This window comes from Aethalodelphis obliquidens, unplaced genomic scaffold (genome assembly GCF_003676395.1).
Source record: "Aethalodelphis obliquidens isolate GAN/ISIS:26980383/991018 unplaced genomic scaffold, ASM367639v1 scaffold51, whole genome shotgun sequence".
In the NCBI taxonomy this organism is placed as follows: Eukaryota; Metazoa; Chordata; class Mammalia; order Artiodactyla; family Delphinidae; genus Aethalodelphis; species Aethalodelphis obliquidens.
In genome coordinates this window covers 126,003-137,089 of record NW_020837995.1, presented here as the reverse complement: position 1 = coordinate 137,089, position 11,087 = coordinate 126,003, and the positions used below count along the sequence as shown (strand labels likewise).

General features: G+C 40.1%; 1 protein-coding gene across 6 annotated transcripts in view; it reads right to left on the bottom strand.

Annotated features, from left to right (window-relative positions):
• Nucleotides 1-2,070: 2,070 nt before the first annotated feature.
• Nucleotides 2,071-11,087, bottom strand: part of RAB2B (RAB2B, member RAS oncogene family) — a 16,957-nt gene continuing 7,940 nt past the window's right edge. For 3 of the 6 annotated variants that reach the window (XM_027083656.1, XM_027083662.1, XM_027083661.1), the window contains exons 4-8: nucleotides 9,077-9,159; nucleotides 8,773-8,865; nucleotides 5,095-5,206; nucleotides 4,433-4,501; nucleotides 2,071-3,762 (exon numbers count right to left, since the gene is read on the bottom strand). In XM_027083656.1, the coding sequence (XP_026939457.1) occupies nucleotides 3,625-3,762; nucleotides 4,433-4,501; nucleotides 5,095-5,206; nucleotides 8,773-8,865; nucleotides 9,077-9,159 (495 nt within the window). In that variant the 3' untranslated portion in view covers nucleotides 2,071-3,624. Of the gene's footprint in view, nucleotides 4,290-4,432; nucleotides 4,502-5,094; nucleotides 5,207-8,772; nucleotides 8,866-9,076; nucleotides 9,160-11,087 lie in introns of all 6 variants that reach the window. The other 3 variants (XM_027083658.1, XM_027083659.1, XM_027083660.1) reach the window with 3 other exon arrangements.

Below are 11,087 nucleotides of genomic sequence, written 5' to 3'. Positions count from 1 at the left end.
GAGGCAACCACAAATATGCCTGATTGAAAATAAAATTTGGCGGTAGGTCGGCTCTGACGGCTCTCAGTTCACGGACTTTCAGATCTCTCGGCATCTTTTCTTGATCCCCGCCGTTGGGGGCGCTCTAAACGAAAACAACGTTTAGTTACCTGTTTCTGGGAAGCCATCTTGGATCGGGCTGGTGCCTTAGGGCGGGGAGGAGGAAGGAGTGCTCAAGGAATTTGAAGTCCCTTTCGGCGTTCTGTCGGACTACTTAGGTGCAGCCCCCATGTACTGTCCTTTAGATGATCAGAGTATCCCTCAGTCACGATGGGGAGAAAATCTGGAATAGTGCTGAATGCGCTTGGAGGCAGCCCCCACCCTCTCTCTCATACGAGGGAAGCGATCTTGACCAAATCAAAGTAGCAAAAATGCATTCTTGGAATGAGTGGATTTTCCGAGTTCCTGGGATAATCCTCTGGAGACACCTCACTCCTCAGGATATCAGCATAAGATCAACATAGGTTATGCATCTATTCTAGATGCTTCTAATCCTTATGCTTCACGTGCAAGGTTTCCAGTATTCTTTGACGGTACAGAGTACTGCTAGTCAGTTGGAAATGAACAGGATTCAGGGAAGAATTTCAACTTTTTTTTTTTTTTTTAAAGGCCTAAGTTCATCAATAGACCCAAACTACCTGTGACTACAGATAGAGAGCAGAAATCTTAAAGGTGAAATTATATGCAAGGAGGAGGGGCATTAAGAGACTGCCTTAGAAACATTGGCTGCAGAGTAATGTTCTAATAACTGCGTTTAAATTGTTAATAATTTTAGTGTAGGTGAAATTCTCTTGCCCTCAATGAGATTTTTCCCGTGTTTTTTTAGTTTAAATCTCTACTGCTATTACAACTTGCTACAAGAAGTTTTTATTTTTTTGAATTATTGAGTGAAGGGAATCTTTCCGTATCATTAAAGGAATTTCTCAAGGAGTAACATTTGCATGGTCATACATGGGAGCTCAGAGACCTTAAGGAGTCACACGAATCAGTATTTTATCGCAGAAGTGATTAAACTTGGCCAAATACATTTCTCTGTATATTGAACAAAATCTGTTGGCCAAATTAAACTTGATGTTAGTATTAGGACTTACCAGAACAATATATCTGTCTGTAAATGCGTAGACAGATATGATCTTAATTACTAAGTTTCTAGAATGAGAACCTATTATCCTTCTGCTTATTTGATACAAAATAAACCTACTATCTAAAGAACCAGTTAATAAGCATTACAGAAAGGGGAATGGGTGTGCCTGCTATCCTCAATGATCTATAAATAGTAATGATTTAGACTGCTATAAATATGACTTCCAATAGTCCTGGCCTTCAAAAACCAACCAACACCCATATTATCTTATAACTACGATTCTTCACATGGGAGTGGGAGATCCACTTTCTATAATTCTTCATGACCATTTCATTCAGAACATCAGCAATGATCAATACAGGTCATGAATTTGCCCAGGTACTTCTGTTTCTCATGCTTCCCTAAAATTGGTGAAATACCTGAGTATAGAAGGTTATCAGTGGTTTGGATAAAATAACTGGATGTGGGATTCAGATCAAAAAGATACACTCTAAAATATCAAAATGGTATCCTTTAATGACTCTGAAAGCAGCAGCTCTAGGCAGAATGCTATCTCTGATCAGTGCTCTGATTCATCCCAGTCACTAAAGGTTTTTTTGGTTGGTAAAGGAAAACTCCTGTACAGAAACTATTAAGTTATATTTACTTTAGTTCTGTCCCTGTTGTGAGGGGGCAAGCCAAATTCAACAGCCTCAATCCCTTTTAGAATGAGGTAGGATTTTTCAAAAACCAAACCAAACGATAATCAAAGCAATACTCCAAATGCCTTCCAACTTCCCGTGGTGCACTATTAAAGAATACCACTACTACTGGGGGCAGAATCCTGTATAAAATGAATGTATCTTAAGGAGGCTTCTTCCAATACCTTTGATACAATTCCCTAGAAGGAGAGAGTATCTACTTATGTTTGGGATACAATCAGAAATGACACACGAAATGTCAGCAGCTTGGATACATGCATATATTTAATTATGAAACAATTCATCAACAACAAAAACAATGAGGAAAATTCACGAGACCTCAGTGCTGTGGAAGAGAATGGGACATCAAGTCAAAATGACATAGCAACTGGCCCAGAAGGCTGCATGATTAGTGAAGCTAAGGCAAAGCTGACTAGGATAGAATTATATGCTCTTGAAAAGGAGAATGGCTGGAGAAGTATCCACTCATTTGACTGCTTGGAAGCAGGCAGCCTTAGTGTACGCTGCATGGAATGGAGGTGAAGGGCCAGGGAAGGGAGAGAGAGGAGAGGGAGAAGAGCAATATAGAATCCAGGGTAAGCAGGTGGAAGAGATTGAGATAGAATTACAAAGAGATGACGCTAAGGCCTTTTGTTTCCTCTGCAGCCTAAGATAAACCTGTTCCAGGTCTTTAAGTATGTCAGTCAAATTCAGTGATCACAGGAATAGCACTAGGCACCGAAGGAATGGTGGAGTAAGCGGTTTACAAAACTAAAAGGATAACACGGTTACTACTCTCAAGGAGCTTACAACCTACATGGGGAGACAGGTTCCACACACAAAGCTACTATAAAACATATTTACAAAGCAACATAAATACAAATAAATATACATATGAATAAACAATATATGAAAGCTAAAAGGTACTATGTCAATAATTGTTCAGAAGTCCCTAGGTCAGTCAAAGAAGGCGTTCTGAAGGAAAAAAATGTGGACTTTGAGTATAATGTTAGTGGAGAGTAGGGCATGTGCAAAGGCATAGGAGTGGAAGCAAATATGTCATGTCCAGTAAGCAGATTAGCTTGACTACAATAGAAAGTCTAAATAGGTCTTCTTAAGAAGTGTGTGTGATGAAACAGTAGGAGTCTATTTGGTGAAAGACACTGACTTACTAATGGTAGGTCTGGTCCCTAAAACAAAATGAACAGGGAAAGATGTTTTCTCTAGGTAATGATAGTAAGTGGCTACAGGTCCAGGAGCAACTCCACTGCTTTCAAAATTTTGTAGTTACTCTAAGACAGAGAAACTAGTAATGGGATGATGGAGAAGTATTCAGCATCCTTGAGCAGTTCAAGTAGAAGGAACCACTATCTGCAACACATCTTATGACGTGGCAAGTGAAAAAATTCAATGAAATCCCAAGACTGAGGATCTATGGTCAAAAGCCCAGCTGGATCCCAGTAATCTCAAGTGCTCAAGCAGAAGGTCCTAGACCATTGTTACTAATTCTTGGTGGGGAGTAGATTGTATATGCTTATAAAAGAATTTATTTTTGAACTACCATGACAATCAGCTTTGATCCTAACATTTTAGAAATTAAAATAGAAGGATGAGAAGAGCCCTAATCTATAGGGAATGCTCACGTCCCTGAAGAAGGACAGGTCAATAAGGGCCCAAATTCTCCCCTGGTCTTTAAGTGGAAAGGCAAAACATCACACCTTGAAAAGAGGCTTTTCTCAGCCAAAGCAAGTAAGACCTCTTTCTTTAAGCCTATTTATCTGAAGCTGTTCCAGGAAGGAAAAAAGAGTCCAGGCCAGATGTTCAGCAGCAGCCAGAGTCGGACCCCATGTCACGAGAGCTCCGCTGGGAGGCACTGGGTCCCACTGACGTTGAAATACACTGCTGGGGGCCAATCTTGATGCCATTTGCCTGTAGAAGAAAAGAGGCAGTAGTTCCCACCTCAGTGTGAAAGTTAAGTGGGAGAAAGGAGAGGGGTAAAAGGAGAAATCATTAATCACGTTTTCTAGAAGTAGATATGGCCTTGGCAAGTAACCATGCACTCTAGCCAGACTGCTGTGGAACAGTAATCTGTGACAGTGAAGATGAGATGACCAGCTCTGGTATTATCGATGACCAGAAGTGGCTTTCGTGCCCATTTTTAAAGTGACTGTTATACTTAAGTTTCAAAGCTATGTGCAAAATCAGGATGTGATTAGGTTAAGAGTAAGAGGAGGTAAAAGAGAAGTGGCAGCATATTAGCATATAATCCCTTTTTCTGTTTTGACCCCAAATTTGCTTTACAGAAATGGCCGCGCTGAGCAATTAAGAATCACACTTCCCCAAGCTCTGGAATAGTAAAAAACTGAGGTTGAAAAGAAAATCTCCCATAACGTATAAACCTTTTAGATCACCAATTAATAATCTCTTTAAGCATTCTGGGTCTCAGACTTGAGAAAAAACGAAAAGGATGACAGGTTTCTGTGTACCTACATAAAAAAAAAAAATCAAGTATGAATTGGCATAGCTTCAAATAGTATCATGTTAGATAGGAAGTGCTTACATTCTAGGGAGCTTCCTATCCTGTTTAAGACAAAGCAAAGTTCATTGTCAGACCCCCACCCTATCTCACCTCATTGTGGACATCAAATAAACCCTGCTGGATCTTCCTATATATTTCTTTGGCTGTGTTAATGAAGGCCTAAAGGAAACATAAACCATAGTATTAGGCTCAAGTTTAGGTAGAGAGATTAAGAAAAGAGAATACAAATATTATTCCTATTTGGATTTCAAAGGTGAATTAGGAAATATTAGGAGAATGGAGTAAAAATACAGATGGTCCCCCAAAGGCCCTGTAAAAGCCATTGAGAGTAGTTTCAAAAAGAAAAAGGGGATTCTATGGTATTTTGGTACTGACACACGATATACCTAGGGTTCCTAGGCTGGTACCCTCTGCAAATAAAACAAACATGCTCTCTTCTCAGTTAGTTACTGAAGATACAGTCAGTATCAGGCTTACGAATGACTAAAGTAGAATCCATTAGTTCTACTGATTTACAAATAACAGTAGTGTCAATCCACACTTACCAATTAATGCTACCTAATATAAAAGTAAAGCCTTAGGAATCAAGGAAAAAGAAATGGAAAAATTCCCTTAAAGGGAGACATATGGTCACTATGACCATAAGACATCCTTTTCTTACCCATGTCTTATAAGGGAAGAGAATTCTGAATTAAAGGACAAAGATATGGTATAATCTCTGAAAACTTTCCCTACTTTTTCCCAAGTAGTACCTCTTCAACATTGCAGGCTGTTTTGGCTGACGTTTCCATGAATATAAGTCCATGCTCCCGAGCAAAGGCCTCTCCCTCTTCTCTCTTCACATCCCTACGGGATTCTAAGTCACTGCAAGAGATTAATTGGGAAGAAAACTAAAAAAAGATCCAAGTGAAAGAAGAAACTCTTGTTCTAAAAGAATCCCATAGCTGTTTCAACTGCCAGTTAATCCATAAAGAATGTAGATCCTGCATGATGTTCCTCGTATAGGGTTACTGATTTCTGTAGCCTCTTGGAAAATATTCTTCAGATCAGATTCTTGACAGCTGCTGCATGGTTGAGGATAATACCTTACTCTTATTACAGACAAAAAGGTTTATAAGAGGTTAGGCAAGCCCCCTAGTTACTCAAGGTCTATGCCTTATGCTGCTTTTTTGAATGAGATCCAGTTAAAGCAAAGGAAAGAAGAGGAAAGGGAAATTCCAGTTACTGGAAAGTAGAAAAGTCATAGATGTCAAATCCCATAGTGATAAGTGTCTTCCTCTTTACTAGAATCAATCTACAAGAAAGAAGAGAGAGAGCCAGGAATAGGGAGAACACAGTTGCCTTAACACACACTAGTCTCATTATTAATGTGTATAATAAGTAGCAGCCTGCCACCAGGGAAATGAGGGATTCAGAGAAAATGATATGGATAAAATTAGGTGATACTGGGCTTCCCTGGTGGCGCAGTGGTTGAGAGTCCGCCTGCCGATGCAGGGGACACGGGTTCGTGCCCCGGTCCGGGAAGATCCCACATGCCGCGGAGCAGCTGAGCCCGTGAGCCATGGCCGCTGAGCCTGTGCGTCCGGAGCCTGTGCTCCGCAACGGGAGAGGCCACAACAGTGAGAGGCCCACGTATCGAAAAAAAAAAAAAAAAAATTAGGTGATACTGAGGATGTGAAGACAGAGCCAAGGAATGAGAAAAAATAAAGTGGCATGGAAAGACTTTATGCAAGACAAGATAAAAGGCTGCAGAATAAGGCAATGGTGAACTGCCTGATTTTCATTTTTCTAATAGGAAATTTTCATTTGGGAGGATTCCAGTTTTTCACCATAAAAAAAAAAAATCAAGGAGTAAGTCCATTAGAGAACAACAAACCTACAAAATGTAGATTTATTATTCATCAGCTCTGTGAAGACCAGGGAAGAACTAACCCTAAATGGCAACAGTCCAAAATTTGTACCTCTAGCCCAGACACACCTCTAAGCCCCAGATCAGTTTGTCCATTTGTCTGTTCTTCATTTCCACTCTGATGTGTAAAAGGCACCTCAGAAGTACATCAAAATGAAATGTCCTGATTCTGTCCCAAGCTTCCACATCTCCATAAATGGCACAAGCCAAAAACCAAGACATTATTAACACCTTTTCCTCCTTCACTCCAAATACCCTATGCACCCCAAAGTGAGGTACTCCAAAATGTACCTTAAAATCATACTTTTCTCTCTCTGTGTCATCGACCTAGTCTAATCCACCACTCTCTCACTTGGACTGCTGCTGCTAAGATCCACGTCAACCCTTGCTCCCCTCCAGGGTGATCTTTTAAAACCTGATCAAGCTACTTCTCTGCTTAAAACTCTTAAATGCTTCCTACTGTGTTTAGAATAAAATCCAAACTCCTCTCTCAGATCAGTAAGTGCCATGATGAGATCTGGCCCCTGCCTTCCTTTCCAACTTCATCTTGCACCATTCCCCTCTGATTTAGTCCAACCATACCAGGTTTCTTTCAACATTTTAAACTTATCGAGCTTCTTTCCAGTTTAAGGCTTTCACACAGCTTTTTACCCCTATTTGATACTTTTTAAAATCTTTGCCCACTGAACTCTTGCACATCCTTCAGATTCCAGCTTAAATTACAACTCTAAATCAAAAATAAGTACCCTGGTACTCTTTTTTATAGTGCCCTTTTTCTTCCCCTTCGCTGCATTTATCATAATTTGTAATCAGATACAAATCATTTTATATTCAATAACTATGTCCCCATTGACGGTAAGCTCCATGGGAATGGGGGCAGGGCTTTGTTTTCACCTTGCACACTCAGGGTCTGGCACAATGTCTAAGACATGACAGGTTTTCCATAAATTGGTTGAACCAATAAATGAGTACAATTAGTCTGTGGCCACAGTTCTCAAACGATGCACCTTAGGCACTACTACAAACTCACAAGGGTGCCACAGGTTACTTTAAATATTCAAGGGAAACACAGCAACACTCAACATCAGAACACCAAATAAATTACAAGCTTGATATAACTGGCAATGTCACCATCAGATCCTGACAGATTCCATTCAACATTTGCACATCTTTGCGAAGCTGACTTTTTGGCAGTTGCTGTGACAAAAAGCAAACCCTGCACTAAAATCAATTTGGAACGGAGAGTGGTAGTGTCCAATATTGATTCCAAGGTTTGAGAAGCTGCGCTGTCATTATGGTCATTTAAGAATGACATAAAAAATTATTTTTCTTTTAATTTATGTTTTTCATTTTTCAGTTAGTTGTTATGACAAAAATACTTGTTATCTTGTTTAGATTTATTTAATAACAAAACTATTAGGTATGTCTTTTGGCCTATGGGTGCCTTAGAAAATTTATTGAGAATAACAAGTGTTGGTGAGGATGTGGAGAAACTGGAATCCTTGTGCATTGTTGGTAGTAATGTTAAATGGTGTAGCCACTATGGAAAACAATACAGTGGTACCTCAAAAAATCAAACAGAATTTCCATAAGATCCAGCAATTCCACTTCTGGGTATATACTCTAAAGAATTGAAAGCAGGGACCCAAACAGATATCTGTACACCCATGTTGACAAGAAGCATTATTCACAATAGCCAAAAGGTAGAAGCAACTGAAGTGTACATCAATGGATGAATAAACAAAATGTGGTAAATACATACAAGGGACAACTATCCACCCTTAAAAGGGAAGGAAAGTCTAACACATGCTACAATATGGATAAATTTTGCAGACGTTATGCTAAATGAAATAAGCCAGTAATAAGAAGACAAGTATTGTATGATTCCACTTATATGTGGTGCCTAGAATAGTCAACTTTATTGAGACAGGAAGTAGAATGGTGGTTGCTAGGGGCTGGTGGGATGGGGAATGTGGAGTTACTGTTTATGGTAACAGAGTCTCAGTCGGGGAAGATGAAAAAGTTCTGGAGATGAATGGTGGTGATGGTTACAGAACAATGTAAATATACTTAATGCCACAGAACTATCTACTTAAAAATGGTTAAAATGGTAAATTTTATGTTACGTGTATATATGTGTATATATATATGTTTTTGTTTTTGTTTTTGTTTTTTGCGGTACGCGGGCCTCTCACTGTTGTGGCCTCTCCTGTTGCGGAGCACAGGCTCTGGACGCGCAGGCTCAGCAGCCATGGCTCACGGGACCAGCCACTCCGCGGCATGTGGGATCTTCCCAGACCGGGTCACGAACCCGTGTCGCCTGCATTGGCAGGTGGACTCTCAACCACTGCGCCACCAGGGAAGCCCTGTTATGTATATTTTAACCACAATAATTTTTTTTTTTTTTAACTGAGACACTAAATGTACCTAAACTAAAAAAGTTTAGGGCCCAAATGATCCAATGTCCACAGAGTACCTAGATGACTCCTGGTACTTATTATTTATACAAATAAAATTTTACCTCTTATTCCCAATCAGCATGATAACCATGTTGGAGCTAGAGTGCTGCCGGGCATCCTCTAACCACGAGGTCAAGTGGTTGAAGGTTTCACGCCTACAGCAGAAAAGTTTAGAAAGTGGGTCAAAGGATTACTTCAAAACGCCAAAGCAATTCCAAATGTATGGGAAAAGGGGGAACATTATATGTGTAAAGAAAAATATTAGAGAGGCCTTTCCTCTTTAGCATTCTAACTAGATTCAGTAGATAAAAAAGATATTGAGAACAGAGGAAAGAATCTGCCTCTCACCCACCAGATGTTACTCACCTTGTAATGTCGTACACCAGCAGTGCTCCGGCTGCTCCCCTGTAGTAGGAACGGGTGATAGAACGGAAGGATTCTTGTCCAGCCTTTTCCATCAACATGACAACAAAAAAAATCCCAACAAAACCAGGTTATTTCCAGAGAAATTACTTGATCAAATGCCACTCTAACACAAAGGACTTAATTTTACAAAAGAACTTCTATTAAGAAAAGAGGGGCTTCCCTGGTGGCGCAGTGGTTGAGAGTCTGCCTGCCGATGCAGGGGACACAGGTTCGTGCCCCGGTCCGGGAAGATCCCACATGCCGCGGAGCGGCTGGGCCTGTGAGCCATGGCCGCTGAGCCTGCGCGTCCGGAGCCTGTGCTCCGCAACGGGAGAGGCCACAACAGTGAGAGGCCCGCGTACAGCAAAAAAAAAAAAAGAAAAAAAAAAAGAAGAAAAGAGAATTAGGGAAAAGGAAACCTGACTGCTCAGGGAGAAGTCCAGGTGGGAAATCAATATTTTTCAATGACAGTGCAATGGATATTTTGGGTAGGTCAACTCTTCCTATGAGACTGTCCATCAAATTGCTGAATGTTTAGCATCGCTGGCTCCCCGTCGCAATGCCCCACAGTGTGACAATCAAAGACATTCCCATACATTTCCCAATATCCCCTAGGAAAGAACTGGAAATAGAACTAGAAACTCAGAGTATTTTCAATCCCATATGATGCTGAACATATCACATTAACCTTTCTTTTCTGTTTCTATTCCTTTATCTATAAAAAGGAAAATTATCTTAGAATGCCAATGCCCTGTCTAATGGAAGTTTCCTTTTGATGGATCAATGTAGAAAATTAGATACAAAACACTTAAATTGGGCATATGCTGATTAACCTTTAGTGTTCCACTAATAAAGGCAGGACTACCAAGATGTCCCTTGCTGGGATCTTGTCATGGCAAACAGGAATAACAAATAAGGAAAGAAGCCCCGGGCCCAGGACAGAGTTTTCCTAAAACAAACACAATTGTTTATACTCTAATCTCATTTCCAACTGGGGCCAAGATATTAGGTTTTATTTATAACTGAGCAATTTATTAATTCCCCCATATACTGGATACTTTTGGTTTCCTGATGGAAGAAGTTTTGGGGTTTTTGGGGGGTTTTCATTAAAGGAAGCAAAATCATCTAAATATGAATACCCTGAGCACTGAATCTATCCTATAGGAAAAGTTTTCACATTCTTGAAATTCTTTATCCTCATATTCCAACATAAAGTTTAGGAAGGAAGACTACTGTTCATAATTTAAAGATAGGAAAACTAAGATGTGGAAAATAAATAGCTTTTTCATAGTATAATAACAATAACAGTAATGATACTAATTATATCACAAATGGGAAAAATTAGGCTCAAAGGACAGTTCAGTAACGGGCCAAAAGTTATAAACTCTATATATGTTGAATCCATAATTTAAACTTAGGAGCTTAAGCCACATAGCACAGGGAGATCAGTTGGGTGCTTTGTGACCACCTAGAGGGGTGGGATAGGGAGGGTGGGAGGGAGGGAGACGCAAGAGGGAAGAGGAATATATGTATGTATAACTGATTCATTTTGTTATAAAGCAGAAACTAACACACCATTGTAAAGCAATTATACTCCAATAAAGATATTTAAAAAATAAATAAATAAACTTAGGAGCTTAGTACTTCATAGCACAAAAGTTTGTTTTCTTAGACATTATTTCATATAACCTAAACCCAGGTTTGTAGGTGAGAAGAGTGTTCCAGTACACTAATTCTAAGGTTACTTTTCCAACAATACAAGAATCTCTTACTATAAGAATCATACAAATGGGACCTCCCTGGTGGTCCAGTGGTAAGGAATCCGCCTTCCAATGCAGGGGACATGGGTCCGATCCCTGGTCGGGGAACTAAGATCCCACATGCCGTGTAGCAACTAAGCCCATGCACCTCAATGAGAGACCCCGTGTGCTGCAAACTACAGAGCCCACGCACCCTGGAGCCCACGCACCAC